Source organism: Microcebus murinus, chromosome 11 (assembly GCF_040939455.1).
Source record: "Microcebus murinus isolate Inina chromosome 11, M.murinus_Inina_mat1.0, whole genome shotgun sequence".
Classification (NCBI taxonomy): Eukaryota; Metazoa; Chordata; class Mammalia; order Primates; family Cheirogaleidae; genus Microcebus; species Microcebus murinus.
Genome location: NC_134114.1, coordinates 63631750 through 63650101, shown reverse-complemented (window position 1 = coordinate 63650101; position 18352 = coordinate 63631750). Strand labels below are relative to the sequence as shown.

Here is an 18352-nt window from a genome sequence, read left to right as displayed (position 1 = left end):
TAACTTTTATTCATCTATGACACTGCCTAAAAAATTTTTGGACATGACTACTACAAATTATATGAAAGGTCTTGTAATTTTAAAAAGTGAAGAGCTTTTATATAATTTTCAATCTGATATATTATAGTATCAAGATTGCAAATAGTTTGCCAAAAGTAAAAGATAACTAAAAATTTCTCATGATTTACCTGTTATAATATCGGCCTCCCATCATAAACTGATTGTTTGGTGTTGGACATATTTTAAATCGCTGAATATTTTCATTGGTCCGAAAATAAAGTGAATAATCACCAGGAGTATTATCTGAGGGCCTCACAAGAAAACTGCAGACTTGGCCAACTGTAAAAATTAAGCTGTTAGTTTTATTTCCTAATTATCAAATAAAAAAGAAAAAAATATTAAGTAGTATAATTACAAAGTACATTCAAAGTCATAAACATGTAAATTTTCACCAGGAACTTGTGGTTGTTAAGACAATTTTTTCATATTTTCTAGTTGATAATTCACAACCAACCATGTTACATGTCTGCTAAATCTCTGGTATAACTTACCAGCTTTATTACATAAAAACACAGAACGGAAATTTTGCAGCATTTATTGCTGACCAATAATGGAAAGACTAACCTAAGCACAATTAGGGGATACTGGCTAAACTCATACATTCTGTCTATAAATCCTCTTAAGAAGACTCTAAAAATTTAAGACCAATTTTGCTTAGGAATACTCTGTACTTTATCAGTGTTTCAATGAATTATAAAACATTAATGACGGTAATAAGAGAATAGTACCAATATCTTACAAAGGTAGGTTCAAAACAACTGAAAAATTTTTGTATGTTATCAAAATCAACACACATATGTAATATTTTATTCAAACGGCATAATCCTGAAAAAGCATGTAAAAGCAAATAATCATATATTAAATATTTTCATATTAACTTTAGAGAAGTCTTTTTGATATCTTTAATTAGTAGTGACTCCTAATACAGAGATGCTCTGCCATTTCTCCATTTAAATCCTAATGATATAGAAAAGATTGGGGCCGGGCGCTGTGGCTCACGCCTGTAATCCTAGCTCTTGGGAGGCCGAGGCGGGCGGATTGCTCAAGGTCAGGAGTTCAAAACCAGCCTGAGCAAGAGCGAGACCCCGTCTCTACTATAAATAGAAACAAATTAATTGGCCAACTGATATATATATAAAAAATTAGCCGGGCATGGTGGCGCATGCCTGTAGTCCCAGCTACCCGGGAGGCTGAGGCAGAAGGATCACTCGAGCCCAGGAGTTTGAGGTTGCTGTGAGCTAGGCTGACGCCATGGCACTCACTCTAGCCTGGGCAACAAAGCGAGACTCTGTCTCAAAAAAAAAAAAAGAAAAGATTGGGACTTGATTGTTTTTAGGAAAATAGGATGAATGCTTAAAACATCAGATGTAATTTCTGTGTAAATTACTAATAGTGCCAGTCATCTAGCCAAGGCATTTAATACCAAGTAATTTCACATTCAATACAAAGAAGTAAAACATAAACCTCTTTCAACATCAGGCTTAAATACATAAGTAAACAAAAAAGTTGCAGAAACTGTGTAATTTAATATAGGCTGAAATAAAAGTGTTTCTAAGTTGATACAACAAATTTTGGTAACAAGAATCCAGTATATTCTCTATACTTCTTCTAGAAGGGTAAGACAGGAATTTCATACAAAATTGTTCATGTAAGTGCTTATGTGAACTTTTCAGGGGAAAAAATCCCATCAGATTCTCAAAAAAGCACACAACCCAAGGAAAATACAAACTAATGTAAGGAAATTAAGTTTAGCATTCCTTTTCAAGTTTACATGCCTAAAACAAGAGTGAATGCCTCAATTATCTGGTGAGCATAAGTTCCAAAAAAGAAACTTATATCCAAAATTCAATAAATTCACTACAATGAATATTTTTTGTCCCATTTTGAAAGCTGATAGAACGTCATTCTGGTTTAGTATTTGTTCTCTATTACTACCATATAGCATTATCATATTGTTTATTTTTTGAACCCACTTAAAACTACATCCTCACAATAAAATTAGGCACTTCAAAACTGCTTCAAATCTTTCAAAGTACAAAATATTAAAGTGCAATGCCTTATGGCTTAAAAGAATTCAGATCGTATCTTTAATAATTAATAGTTTATTTACCACAAGATTCTATTTCACCAAATATAGATAGTATCAAACAAGGGTCATTTTTAAAGAAATAAAACTTCTACATTACATATTACAGTTTAAATTTGTCTCAGAAAATCAGATCTTTATATGATGTGGTTTACTGAAGAACTATTTGGCAGTTAAATTAAATTTAGCCTTAAATATTTAGTAAGAATAAAGAATGACAGGATGGTTTTCATTTTAAATAATAAACTCACTATACAAGTCACCTTTTACTTTTCATTTCTGTATAGCTACAAGAGTTTTGGGAAATGTTAAAATCCATGCATTTTAAATAAGCCTCAAGTATATAATTCCACAAGTACACAAAGATAAACACAAGAATGTCTGCTGCAGTAGAATGGCAAAAGAAATAAAAACAACACAATATCCCTCTATAGGAAACTGATTAGTTATGGTATTTATATAGGGAAAAGCTTATGGCTATTAAAAAAATAATAAAAATTTATATCTGAACAAAAGAAATGATCTCCCAATATATATCCTAACATGCAAAAGTGTGTTACATGTTCCTGTAAATGTGTGTATATGTAGGGGTAAGGAAGGGAGATTCACATAGACACAGAAAACTTTCAGAAACATAGAGAAAAAACTGTCATCTGGTATTACTTCTGGGGAAGAGGCCAGGGGCCTGGTGTAAAAGGAAAATATTTCATTAAATTTTATACTACATGTATGTTTCAATTAAAACCAAAAGAAAAAGCACCAGCTTTTTAGTGCTAGAAAAGAAATTATAACTTGCATACACATTAACTAAATGCTGAAGGCAAAATACATGATAAATGGTTGGTTCGCTTTTCTATTCTTTTTAAATAGGCATTAGAAAAGACAAGTGAATATACAAGTACCTGTCATTAGTAAATTATAAGCTTCTTGTTTGGAAATCTTCCCATGGAACCATCTTAAAAAGAGAACCAATTAGATATATAAATCAAAAGTCCTTTTTGCTGTTATCATATGATCAAAACTAAACAGCCAACACAGTAAGTTTAATTCAAACTGACATACTGAAATACAATGCAATTGATCAAATTACCTCATTCTTATCACATTTGTTACATTCTGTAGACATACCATGTTTAATTTCAACAAAATAGAAACTACCAAATATAAACTACAATTTCCATATTAAGTACAGTAGAAAAACAGCAGAGATTTTAATCCTGATAATGAAACTGTTACATGCTTACTTCATAGTTAGCTCTTCTATTCTTTTTAGGGGAATGATGGAGAGGAGGAGTAATACAGGTAGAGCTCACTCTAGAATTACTCAGAAAAAAAATTAATGATTCGATTTTTCTCATATTTCTCTCAAAGTAAATTTTCCTATAATGTGATAAATTTTCTCTTCAAATAAAATCAAAATGTTGATGTATACTTTACTGAAAGCCAGAAAATAAGATAGGGTGATGAGAATAAGTGGATACTAACATCAAGAACTAAACAAAAAGGATGTAGTACTCCTAATTCTACTTGAGGTACCTAGCAAACTCAGTTGCTATTTTATATTTTGTATTCTTAAATTAAGCCTTTAGAAATTATTATAAATGTCATTATAGTCAAGATACATAACTCATGATAAAGTCTTTAAATTTTACCTTCAAATAAAATGACAAATCTGCTTTAAAAATTATTTACTAGTCATTGAAGTATTTAAAATCTCCTCTTATTTACATGAAGGCCTATTATCTATCTGGCTAACACCTTTCTACGTCATCATTGTAGAAAGAGGGAGCTGGAAAGAAACTCAGCTAAAGTTATATCATCTATTTAATCTCAAAGGGCACTTGTGGATGTTACTGAAGACAGCTTGAAGAATTTAAAGTGCCACTTCACTGCCATAGTCACTGTTCCTTAGGAAGCACACACATATAAAATGAACTAACAATGAACATTTAACTTATCCTAAATACCAAATGAGTAAGAAATTATATAAAGCCTGGAAAATGGAAGAATAACTCCAGTATTAAAAATAAGAAAACATGTCCCACTGAAAGTGGGATTCATACTTTATGAGAAAAATGGATATAGTTTTATTTACTGGCATTTAACCTACTTTTTTTTATTTGAAAGAACTACTTAAAATAGGAATAAAAATCTAAATTATAGGTTCTCTTGAAAATCAGGAGGCTCTCACAACACTAAACTCACATTCTTGAACACATCAACTAGATACAGCGACCACCTTACAACAGGCAAACACCTTCTAGTTTTCTACTTCCCACAGTCTTCCCTAACACCAAGAGTGAATGCCAGTTGCCATTTATCACCACACTTACAGTGTGGCTTTTTGACAGTAGGGAAATAGTTCCATGCACCTTGATCTCTATCAAAGAGGGGAGAAAAAATCAAAATTATTGTGTTTAGAGAAAAATGGGAAAATACATACCTGACCCACTTCGCTTTTGTATGTTACCTATCTGACTTCTCCAAGCATTAATTAGAACTTATAACTCCTAATATAGGTAGGAGGGAGACTTTAAACTAATACAATCAATAAGATACAGTCTCACTAACAGAGTCTATTTTGTAGCTCCATGAAACAGTAAGAAAAATAAACTCAAATATAATATCTTATATATTCCACTTAAGGAAGGGTGGAGAACTAAGTAAGGTGACTACAAATGGAGTATTCAGCTTAATGTTTGTAAATTCTGGTAGTTAGAAAACAGAAAAAGCAAATACATGAGGCAAGCTTTCCATTACACCCATGTACCTAATGCTGACAGGATAGTAAGAAAAAATTCTACTAAAAAGATATTACAATATGAACAGTCTATTAAAATAATATGAATAAGACAGAATTTGGATTAATGGTTAAGATTTTGAAAAGAAAACATACATAAAGTCAGTCTGAAAGACTAAGAAAAAAAAAACCTTATAGAATCTTATTAAAATGGTAAAGAACCATTATCTTGGGAAATAGTTCTCTGACCACCCCCTGCAAAAAAATGTGAACCATAAAATGCATAAAAGATGTGGCTATAAAAACAAGAAATACTTACAAAGCTCAATCAGCAAAGAAAAAAAACAAGAAATACTATGAATTATCAATTATATAGAAAAATGTGAGGAACTGTAACATTCATAGTTGTAAATGTAATATTTATTGAAAGTCTTTAGTTTTATGATACAAGAGTATAAGCTACCTTTTATTTAAAAATAAAACTTTATCACTAGATCCTTAAGAAAATATTTAGACATCAGTCTCCTAAGTCAAATAAAAAACATTTTTAAGTCAGTCCAAAAACACTTTAAAATATTTTTGGCCAAAGTTTTCCAATTAGTAAGTTTACAATTTTTTTTTCTTTTAATAATTAACACAAACTCACATTTTGCCTTCATGTGGATCTTCTTCCCGGCCCTAAAGGGAAGACATTAAGATAGTATTTTATATAATAAACTATGAATCTACTTTTATTAAAATTCATAAAATCCTATCTTCAAACATATCTCCCCATATGTGTATAAAAGAAGTTTCTGTTCAAGAAATATCTTTCCCTAACTCTCTCCTTTATTCTTCTAACCTTGCTGCCATTACGCTAATACAGACCTCCTTCCCCCTTAAACTATTTCAGTAGCCCAACTAGTATAATTACCTTTGTGTCCCACCCCACCACTCTAATTTGGATTCATCAGTTTCAACTTCAGCTCTGCCCTGCATTAAGAAAAAACAAACCAAACAAAAACGAATTTTTAAAACCAAACCTTTAATATCTCTCTACTGCCTACACACCCGTCATTCCATAACCAAACTCTTCTATCATAGGATTCAAGTCCACATTTCTTGCTTCATACTAACAATTCTCTTTAAGTACTTAAACCATGAATACACATAACCATTTCTCAATCTCCCACCATTGCAGCTTGTTCTTTTTGTTCTTAGAATATTCTTTCCACATATTGCTTGCTACCTGTTAGATAAACATTTAGGAAGGATCTATCTCAAATGCTACCTCCTCAGCAAGACATTTTGGGCCCTTAAAAAGTAAATATCAACTTTTACTTTGAATACAAAGACATCCCTCCTTTTGTCATCTTTTGAACTTCACTCTATACTATATTTCTACTTTTTATGATACACTAGTATCATTCATGCCACTATAGTGGCTATATGCATCTTAAGGTCTTTGCCATTCTTTAACACCCACCACCGGCACAAGCACCAGCACAATGTTGAATACATAGTTTTCATTGAGTATCTGTTGAACTGTAGTCCTAATATCTAGCATAGTACCCTGGCACTGAGTTTTCAGTGAATAAATAACAAAGGAAGGAGTAGAAAAATGGGCTAACTATAGATGGATTTACTTCCCACAATTTGGTCCTCATTCATTAAATACCTAATTAAACTAAAAGCAAGTACTCACTAAATTAATATACTATAGTCTAGGCAGTATGGTAAAAAAAAAACAAAAAAAACTATGAAAACAAACAGTATTATCTTTGCCCAAAAGGAGTTATTTTCTTTTAGACGTTTACACAATAAATTCATTTATACAATGTAATGGAATGTAGAATTAACAAGCTGCTATGGAAACACAGGAGGAAACAATTTAGCCTAAGGTAATCTAGAAAGGCAATTAAAACCCCTGTGAAAGAAGGGGTGACATATGAACTGAATGAACCGATAACAATGAATCAAATTTTACAAGGCAGTGTATCAGGGCAGGAGTATCAAGGAAGAGTGAATAGTATAGGCATACAAACATTCATAAATATAACAAACATTTACTGAATGCCAACTAATGCCAGACACTATTCTGGGTAATGGGAATATATCATTGAATCAGACAAAAATCCCTCCTCTCACAGAGCATACGTTCTACAGTTAAAACATAAAAGTATAAATGTGCTTGGAGAACACTAATTAGAATTTTAGAGGGGAAATTTCTTAAATGCAACCACTAACTGAATTCCTAAAACATCTCCAAAATCTAGACAACGTCCAAATGGTTTTTCAATCTATAAGAAATTCACTATCTTACAATAAAAGCCCATTGTGAAAAATTATTCTAAATATTGGAGTGAAAATTATTTAATTCTAACTTGTAATTATTGCACTATTAATTCAAAGTATAACTATATTTGTTTTTAGCAATCATATCACATTGTTCACTCATATCGAGTTAACTTGTTCTTTTTAAATTTGATCCAGAATTCTGAGAGCTCAAGAATAATTCAACTATACTGCAATTCCTTTAAATAATGAGGAGGGTCCAGTGTGGTGGCTCATGCCTGTAATCTTAGCACTCTGGGAGGCCTAGGCGGGCAGATCACTCAAGGTCAGGAGTTTGAAACCAGCCTGAGCAAGAGCCAGACCCCGTCTTTACTGTAAATAGAAAGAAATTAATTGGCCAACTAATATATATAGAAAAAATTAGCCAGGCATGGTGGCGCATGCCTGTAGTCCCAGCTACTTGGGAGGCTGAGGCAGCAGGATTGCTTGAGCCCAGGAGTTTGAGGTTGCTGTGAGCTAGGCTGATGCTGTGGCACTTACTCTAGCCTGGGCAACAAAGTGAGACTCTGTCTCAATCAATCAATCAATCAATCAATAAATCAATAAATAAATAAATAAATAAATAATGAGGAGGAGGAAGAGGGTGGGTGGTACAGCAGGGAAAGAGAAATCCAACATAAAAGTTTAACTAACAAATTTTATAAGAAAGCCAATACAGACAATAGATGCTCCAGTTTTAATACTTCTTGCCTATATGGAATAATACTCTCTCCTCCTATAGTATACAGAATACTAACCTGAGAATTAAGAGTTTTAATTCCAACTCTTTCTACTAAGTAACTATGTGAGTATGAGTGTGGAATGTATCATACCATTTCCTCAACTTCTTCCACTTTTCCTCAGTATGTTTTACTTCTATACATCAAGATCTGGGTGCCAGATTAGGCAGACAAGACAATTAAGAGCAAAGAAGGGCCGGGCGCGGTGGCTCACGCCTGTAATCCTAGCACTCTGGGAGGCCGAGGCGGGCGGATTGCTCGAGGTTGGGAGTTCGAAACCATCCTGAGCAAGACCCTGTCTCTACTAAAAATAGAAAGAAATTAATTGACCAACTAAAAATATATATACAAAAAATTAGCCGGGCACGGTGGTGCATGCCTGTAGTCCCAGCTACTTGGGAGGCTGAGGCAGGAGAATCGCTTGAGCCCAGGAGTTTGAGGTTGCTGTGAGCTAGGCTGATGCCATGGCACTCACTCTAGCCAGGGCAACAAAAAGTGAGACTCTGTCTCAAAAAAAAAAAAAAAAGAGCAAAGTAGAATACTCTCCACTACCATTTGCCTGGAGCAATAATCAGAGCACAGGTTTCAGCATACTATCAGGTTTGTGGCATAATTTAAAAACAGTAACTGTGACAGTCGTAAAAGACAACAGAAAGCCATATTCTATCCCACTGAACAAATCCAAAAGGAAAAAGAGAATTCCAAAATTTTAATATAATGTTTGATATATTTCAGTGACACTAAGTATTATCTCTCAAGTAAATGCTGCTTGAAATTGCTGACCTGCTTCCAAAAAATCCACACATATGGTAATTTATACTGTGATAAGACAACTAATAATATATTATATGTGATAGCAACAAAAACAAGGAGAATATTCAAAATGTAGAAGCATGTAATAATTATATGTGTACTAACTGGATTTTTGCAAAGTTACTGGAAAGTTATGCATATATTTGGAAGATAAAGGATCTGAAACCAAATATGTGCCACCATGATCAGTCTGCCATAACTTCATTTGTGAGGAAGAACAAGAGGGCAAAAAAGGGATAAAAATAAACCCAAATGTTAATACACTTTTTTCTTACTTAAAAGATGTGTATGTTAATACATTTTTAATTCATGGAAGCTCATGAAAGCTTTCCGAAAATTGGCAGCTATGTATTATACCATGCTAGCTTGATTAATTTTTCTACAAATAAATAGCATTTATTAATAGTAAATAGATTTTAATGAAAAATTCCTTACGCTTTTGAATTAAGGTCTTTCATAGAAGAATGTATTCATATCTACTTTCCCTGATCATGGACAAGTTCCAAATCTTATAAAATACTTAGAATCTGGAACTGAGAAGAAAAAAAACAAAACTTACCACCTCTTCCACTAGGTCTTCAACAATAAGGCCTTGTTCATCTGTTCTTAGATTTGTAACCCACATCCATCCATCTTCTAATTCGTTATGAACAATGAACATATCTCCTTTTAAGAAACTGAAAATAGCAATCATAAAGTTAGTAAAATTAAAATTTTAAACATGGAAACTTGAATAGCCATATACCACAACACAGACATAATATGATATTGGAAAATACAAGAATTTGAGTCAAATACTCTAAATTTTTGGCTGTTTCTGGCATTATCTATATGTAAAACTGAAAACATTTAATAATCTATATCTTAATTTTCTTATAAGTAAAATGGGTTTGATAATAGTATATGAACTATCTATATCATGAATTATTCTTAGATTTGAACTAAAATGTTTATAAATAATAACTAATTATATGTGTATTGCAGGCTTTGGGGCATAACTCCGAGGAAATTAAGTTGAAAAATTTAAGTTTTAATGTTATTATTTTCAGATGTAGGTCAGCTATAAAATCAAAACCACAAATAAATATAATTAACGCATTATACATATACAAGATATAGAGTTACTTAGAAAAAGTTGATGTATTTTATTTTATTTTTTTTAATGAAATACTACCAGTGGAGTCAAATATGCAGAAAAATATAGTACAAGAGCAAGGAAAGTCATATTTCTTCATTTGTTTTTGTTTTTCTTCCCTTTGAGGCAAGTAAAATGAGGAATAGATTTCCTTCTTTAAATTGTGGGACTTTATTATACATTGTATGCATGTATCAAAATATCACATGTGCCTCATAAATATGTATAATTATATCAATAAAAAAGAAATTCACTATGAAGTATTAAATATATTTTCTTACAAAATGTTTTATTAAATGCATAAATACTTTGATTATCAAAGAGGATGCATATAATAAAACACTCCAAAATGTTTATTATAGATAAACACAGTTAACTTTATCATGTAGATGCTTATGCCAATTAACATTTTTCTTATTAAAAAAAAATAGGGCTTATTTATTTACTCAGACACCCATCATCCAATGAGTACTGCATTTTTTCTCTGAAAGTGGTACCAAGGGATATAGTATTAGACAGCATGCATGTTTTTTGTGTTATCAATTTCAGAGGAGGGGGTCACATATACAACTCAGTTTACTTTCATTTGAACCTAGATGTTTTCAACCTCCACACAATAAGGGAGCAACAAGCTGCTGATGTATATCATCAATATAAAGCCATCAAAAAATCTGAATTTAGTCCGGGCGCAGTGGCTCACACCTGTAATCCTAGCACTCTGGGAGGCCAAGGCAGGCGGATTGCTCGAGGTCAGGAGTTTGAAACCAGTCTGAGCAAGAGCGAGACCCCATCTCTACAATAAATAGAAATTGGTCAACTAATATATATAGAAAAAATTAGCCGGGCATGGTAGCACATGCCTGTAATCCCAGCTACTTGGGAAGCTGAGGCAGCAGGATTGCTTGAGCCCAGGAGTTTGAGGTTGCTGTGAGCTAGGCTGATGCCACGGCACTCACTGTAGCCTGGGCAACAAAGCGAGACTCTGACTCAAAAAAAAAAAAAAATCTGAATTTTTCCTTTCAGGCTCAAAAGAACACTTAATGTTTCAAGATTAGCTGGACATTACCACTGACTCTATTTCTACAACCATATCTGTCATATATTTTTCACCTATTTTCCTTTCAGTTTTAATATTCATAAACTAAAGTTCCATTAAGAAAGTATGAAGAATAAAAAGTTCTCATATCCTTGAAAGTTTTCATTGTTTTCTCTAAACTATCTCAAATTGCATTGTTTCTTGGACAAGTTTCAGCAAACAGAACTTGTACACGTTTTTTTATACTGTATTTGAATAATCACAGAATACTGCATTCTGTCTTGCTTCTACAACCCTTCTTAATGATAGCCAATACTTCACTAGAGGAATGATAGACATTATCACTTAATCAAATGAATTATTCCATTCTAGAACCAGCTACCACATTAATTAGCACATTAAAGAAAATTACTAAGTGTGTAAGAAGTGGGTTCACAGGGACAAGAACTAAAACAGAAATGAAAATGGCAAATTTCATTTCTTAGTCAAAAGTAGTCATTAGAGATTTTTAAACTTTCAAGTTCTGTTATTGTTGCTATGCCAACTTCTTATAGTGCAAAAACAAAAACTTAAAAAAATAAAAAGCCTACTGGTATAAATAAGATAACTATAAAATTCAGTCTGTATTATTTTGCATTTCCCCCCAAAAAGGTTGAAGTACTTTAAATCTCATTCATTTTCAGATGTTTTTACCTTAAAAAAATTCACAAGTATATTCAAATTTTTTTTAAAAGACTCATAACTTCATACAAGTTTATATCATCAAATTAAAACTTACGCATCCTAATTCTGATTTAAACTTCTATCTTCCTAGATGAGCAGTTATAAAAATTTTGGGGGGTCTCTCTGGACCCCTTAATACTCTTAAATATTGATATCCTATGGATTTTATTTATATGTGTTATATCTACTTATACTTATCATATTAGAATTTTTTAAGTCTTTAAATATTTACTAATTCCTTAAAAAATAATGTATCTTGTTAAAGAATATGACAAAATAATTATAACTTTTACAAGTTAGTGAAAATACCATTTCATATTTTTACAAATCTCTTTAATATCTGGCTTAACTGTAAACTGCTGGATTTTCATATCTGTTTCTACATTCAATTTGTTGCTATATGATTTTTTGCTTGAAGTATATAAAGAAAATCTGGCTTCAAATAAACATGCAATTGTGAAAGAGATAAATATTTTAATACCTTTTTCAGAAAATTATAGATATTCCATGATAATACACCAAGAACTCAACAAATGGTGCTTTCTTGAAGGTTAGTTGTAATGTGAAATCTAAAACTATATATCAATGAACTTTCTCTAAGCTTTCCAGTGGCATCCGCTATTCTACCTTGCACTTCAAATGTTATCTTTTACCAGTACATGATTTTGTAACATCACTCATTGATCATTCAGAAAATATTGGGTCCTTGAGCTATGTATATCTTCCAGTTGTTAATACATAATACATTATCAAAACATCTCATTCTTTAATATCACCACCAATCTCATCAAAAAGGTCATGATTTGGGAAGCTGTCAAGCTCTTGAATGCTATTATAAGGTTTCTAAAATTCTAATTTTTGCTCAAGAACTCATATTTTGTATTGGCAATAAATACAATTAGTTTTTTTCCTTGAAATAACATTCTCACTTTGTTCCTTTTCAAAAATATATCAAACACTCAAGTCTGAATAACCACAGTTTGCCTGTCAAGTAAAAATGGTGTGTATTAGCAAGCTAGTTCAACTCTCAACTCACTGCTTTTCCTCATGACACTAAACTTTGGTGTACAGCAAAAGTGTTTTATATATACTTCTCATTCCATCATACAGAATATCAAAAAGATGTGTAGTCAAGGGTTGAAATTTAATAAACATTTTTTAGTGCCTCATCAACAAGTGAAATTGGTTTTGATTAACTCCAAGTGTGTGGCAGTGACAAATACTGTACACTTTAGGGCCACGACTGCCTTGATTTTTACTAAGACATCAGCAGTTTTACTATCCATTGCTTTTGCACCATCACTATAAAAGTCACAGTGCAAAGGCCAAATTAAGTCTTAGTATGTGAAAACAATTTTGGTTTCATGGATTGTGATGGTTAATTTTATATGTTAACTTGACTGGGTGTCCCACAGAATGCCTAGATTAAACATTATTTCTGGGTTTGTCTGTGGGGGTATTTCTGGATGAAATTGGCATTTAAATCAGTGGATTTAGTGAGATTAGCATTTGAATGAGAGGACCGTATCCCACCAGATGGTCATGGTGGGCCATGCCTGTAGCCCCAGCTATTTTGGAGGCAGAGGCAGAGGAGGAAAGGTGGTTTTAGCCCAAGAGCTTGAGGCCAGCCGGGGCAACACAGCAAGATAGTAAGACACCTTCAAAAAAAAAAAAAAGAACAATCTCCATCATCCCCAATATAGGTGGGCATCATCCAATTAATTTACTAAGGGTCAAAATAGAGGTAGAGGAAGAAGGAATTCACGCCTTTTCTCTGCCTCACTAGTTGAGCTAGGACATTATCTCATCTTCTCCTGACCCCAAGCTGGGATTTACATCATTGGTTCTCCTGGTTTTCAGGTATTTAGACTTATACTGAATTACACCAATGGCTTTCCTGGGTCTCCAGCTTACAAACAGTAGACATGAGACTTGTCCTAATTGTGTGAACCAATTCCTCATAATAAATCTACTCTGAAGAACCCTGACTAATATATGGACCTTTTAAATGGATCTGGAAGATCTCCAGCATTACAGGGAACACATTTTGAAAAGTGCTGTTCTAGATGATTGCAATGAAATATACAAATTATCTAAACTGCCTGAATTTGTAATTCATCACTGCTGTTCTTTAATACATATATTTTCTCCTTTCTCTTTCTTTTATTGGCCTTTCCAGGTTAGATCACAAATAAACGTATGTCAATAAGAATTAAATGAGAATTCATTATTTTGCGAACAGCCATATAAAAATAAAATTCCAATTGTGAGACTCAGATACCTGAACCTTTGTGAGGTTTTTTTTTTGGAACCTACTAGAGAATAGAGAACAATGAATCTTTGCTTTTTAGTACCATATTTCTGAAATTTTTAGTACCCCAAAAAGTTTTCACTATATTTTAAATGTTGCTACTCATTTCAGTAAAAAAACCTATATATTTAGAATCAGTAATTATTCAGAAGTAGCCTTAATGGTTTACTGGTAAGAAAGTTTCTATTGGAAAGTTAAATAGCTTTTAAAAAAAGATACTGATAATTTGACTATCAAATTATAAAATAGATCAAATTTTATATTAATAAAAAAAAATCATATTCTTAAGATTTAAAATTATTCACCCATTGTATTTATAGAAGAAGTTTAATTATCATTTGAGTATCATTTATAACTGGGGCATAAATGCCACATGGTAATAAAAATTTAAATAGGGTATAAATTATAAGTAATGCTCCTTACTTTGTCACAGACAGTGTAATAAAAGTTATTTCTCCTGTCATCTTCACTATTGCCACCCTAATCCAAATCCTGGATTAGATAAACCAACCCAGGAGTACAGAAACAACAGACCAAATATTAAAAGCACTTTTACATTGCTGTATGCTATTTCCTCAAATTTTAAAACCTTCCTAGTCTAAGAGCAATAAATCTTCAAAGTCTAGCTCTTTCAAATGCTTATATAGGAAAACATATTATAAAATACCTTATTTCATCAGTATCTGGTACTTTTGTGTAAGGTAGAATGGCTCGTACACGCCTTCTATCTTCTACTGGCTAAAAACCATAAAAAAAGATTTAAAAAGATAAATAGTCTTTTTTTGTCTCAAAGTCAAAAGATATATATCCACACAAAGTTAAAGTCAATAAAAATCCACATTATAAACTCCAAAGGATTATTCAAATTAATTTTTACTGAAACCCTGAACATCTAGTGCCTAGAAATGTTTTTCTTGTTTTTGCTGTTTTCTTGGAAATTCTTTAAAAAATATAACCAATATGTTATCAGGTAATATGAATTGATCATTTAATTTTACATAATCTACATGAAACATATAAGGTAATCTTTCTTTGATGATGTAGAAGCATTTCAAAATCTTACAGTAACTTCAGTATTAGTACTGGGCAATCAATTACTTCTCATACACTGAAAAGTATTTATTAAGCTATCACTATAAAGTACTATTTTTAAAAACCTAGTTATATAAATATATAATTATAAAAAAATTTACTTTATTATTAAAGAAGTTGTCAGTTTTGCTCTGACATTATAAGCAGAATTAAAATTTTATATAATCCTTCTCAAATTTAATAAACATCATAAGGAACTGATCAAGAGCTAAAACCATTATTAAAGTGAAATAATAAAGTTTTGAAAGATGCTTTATTAAAGTTTTACTTGCCTCTGGTGGTGCAACTGGATAAAGTAATTTTTCTCCTTTAAGCAAACAAGAAACATGACTGTAATAACCTATTAGGTCTGACAATGAAGAGAAACGTCTTCCACCAATGTAGTAATCTCCACACATAGCAATAATCCTATTTGGACAGGAAAAAAACAAAATGAAACAGTATAACAAAAATCTCTATAGCCAATTCTTAAAACCAAGTTTCATGAAGACATTATAAAAATCCATAATTCCATACTCGTTTTCTTTTAATTATATCAACCATTTGAAAATTCACACCCTGATACCTCCCCCCTACACTTTCCATATTTAAAACTGAATTAGCAATTCTTAATAAGTTTTCCTGGCTAAAGTAGTTCACAGATTTTCTGAAATACTTACATTAAGAACAGTAATACTTTCACACACTACATGTGGTATGACAGTATTCCTAAAGCTTATTTTTAAACGTCAAAATCAAAGGTACACAAACATTTTACCAATTAACATAATACATACTAGATTTTTTTCTAATTTCTCCCATAAAAATAAAATAGAATATATGTAAATCTACTTATATATACAGATTTTAATATCTGTACTTGAAAATCTACATGACTATTTCACTAAAGTAAATGTCTGCAAATAGTAAGAATAGTGAGGCTAACTAAAATGAATTAAAAGGCACAAACCTTGACTTTTAAAGTTTCTCCTATATTTTCTGTTATTCCATAGTCTAAAAGTATACATTTCATTTGAGCATTAACAAAGTTTATTTATAATTCTTTTTTTAATTTTTTTATTATATTTTTATTTCAGCATATTATGGGGGTACAAATGTTAAGGTAACATATATTGCCCTTGCCCCCCTCCCCCTTCGAGCCAGACCTTCAAACGTGACCATTCCCCAAACGTTGCACAACTCACTCATTAGCACAGTAATAGCCAATAATAATGTTTTTAAACAAGAAATATAAACATTCAATGGCATCTACTCTAAGTCACAGATTAAATTCTTTAAATGAGAGCAAGTTTCTTTCTCCACTATTTAATGTCAATGAGTCATTCACCTTTATGACAGCAGGCATATTTATGAATACTACATCAAAACAGCTACACAATGTGGCCTCATAACAAGAATAAAGACTTACCTAAAATGGTTGACAACATTTGTCTGGCTAAGAAATGAAAGTACAAAGGACCCTGGCCTCCGATCACTCTCTCTTATAAGATAACTGCCAGATTTCCCTGCCTGCCTGAGGCGTTCTTCTGCTATCGTTCTATCAAGTTTTCCATGATACCACCTAGGAAGAAAAAAGATAAGAGATTAGAACAAAAGTAGCAGCCATGAAGTTACTACTGGTAGTTGAAAAAAACACTACAAGAGGTTTTAAATACCTACATGTAACTTAAACATTTACATTTTACTCTGAAACAGTTACTGCAATTTTAACTCAACTATTTTTAATCTCAGTCTCTTAAAAAAATCACTTACTCGGTTTTTAATTTGTGCTATAAACTCGGGCCCAATCCATCTCCCACACAAATCTCTTCCTTTTCTACCCATCTCCCTATTTCCAGGATTGTCTATCTGTTCAAAATGTAAGCACTTATCACAATCAAAGCCTTACTTAGAAAAATAAAAGATAGACAAATGGAAATGGATGATTAATTTGCTACTTCTCTATATACAAAGGAAACAAGACTTTATATAACAAAGGCACAAGGGAACTATGAGAAAATAAAACATTTATTCCATTTTAGAGTTTGTGTCCTGGGATACTAAAACAGAATGATACTGTTTAAAGGCTGCTATTCTAATTTCCTATTTCAACATGAAGCTGATTATTCCTTTTGGTGCTAAGATGATCTACTCCATAACCACAGATTTGAGCTTAACTTCCCAAATTTATTTAACAAACATGTGGAGAATAAATAGCACCTTTGTCCCTCTAACCTTCTTGCTCTCAATATAACTATTATTATATTCTACCTGTGTAGAATATAATCAGACAATATTCTACCTATGTAGAATAATATCAGACAATCTGCTTAAATAATTGGCTATAACTCTAGCATCATCCATGCTACCAATCTATGCCTATAAAAGCCTCATAGATGGATATAAACAGAAGCATACTTAGAAATAGACTGGAATTATCATATGGGCATAGTAACAAATCTATAAAGTAACTGGCATGAAATACTTTTGCATGTTTGATACTTAATCCAAACATCCTTAGATAATTATTTATAGTCTAATGTGAAACATGCACAGGAAAATAATAAACATTCATATTACATTGATATATTTAATTATATAATATATCACATATAAGCCAATGATAAATAAAACTATCATACTATTATGACTATTTTTGTAAGCTTGCTGTAATGAAAGCTTTTTATTCTTGACTCCATATTTTATTTGAAAAAACAAAACAAAAATACAAAAACTTAAAACTCCTCAATAAGAATTATTTTTGCTTTTCTTCTAAACCAACCTATTTATTTAAAGATCTGTGCATAAGACTGAAAATAAAACAATAAAAAATTTATTCACAGAGTTTTATTATAACTTAATAGGGAAAACATAAACTGTTAGTATTAGAGGAAAGGAAAGAATAATCAATATCCCATCCTTCTAAATTCCTAGCCTTACTGCAACCATTATCTTTGAGACAACTGACAAGTAAATTTAACTTTCAAGAGCTCGGGAGTTTTTTGTTTGTTTGTTTTCCTGAAAGGGAAAGTTTAGACCAGAGGCCACTGACGATCCCTTGAAGTGCTAAAATTTAATGACATATGAGAATAAAATTTTGAAATTCAGGCTGGAAGTTTGTTTCATTGTGAAAATATATGGGATACCCTTAGATTTTAGAATTTGAAACTGGTAGATTATTTATCACCTAAAGCAATGAACTATCCCACAAAGCAGATTTATATATCCAACAAAGACAAAATTAAGACAATTTTAAGCAAATATCTATTTTTGTATACTTGATATTTGTTAAATTTCTGTTGTGTTTTAAGCAAAATGTTAAGA

At 31.7% G+C, this 18352-nt stretch overlaps 1 protein-coding gene across 1 annotated transcript in view; it reads right to left on the bottom strand.

Moving 5' to 3' along the window:
• RASA1 (RAS p21 protein activator 1) overlaps positions 1 to 18352 on the bottom strand; it is a 92909-nt gene that overhangs the window by 39759 nt on the left and 34798 nt on the right. Inside the window, exons 2-8 of the mRNA XM_076008156.1 lie at positions 16458 to 16610; positions 15318 to 15457; positions 14625 to 14691; positions 9312 to 9429; positions 5533 to 5564; positions 3049 to 3101; positions 189 to 339 (exon numbers count right to left, since the gene is read on the bottom strand). Of these exons, the coding sequence (XP_075864271.1) occupies positions 189 to 339; positions 3049 to 3101; positions 5533 to 5564; positions 9312 to 9429; positions 14625 to 14691; positions 15318 to 15457; positions 16458 to 16610 (714 nt within the window). The remainder of the gene's footprint in view (positions 1 to 188; positions 340 to 3048; positions 3102 to 5532; positions 5565 to 9311; positions 9430 to 14624; positions 14692 to 15317; positions 15458 to 16457; positions 16611 to 18352) is intronic.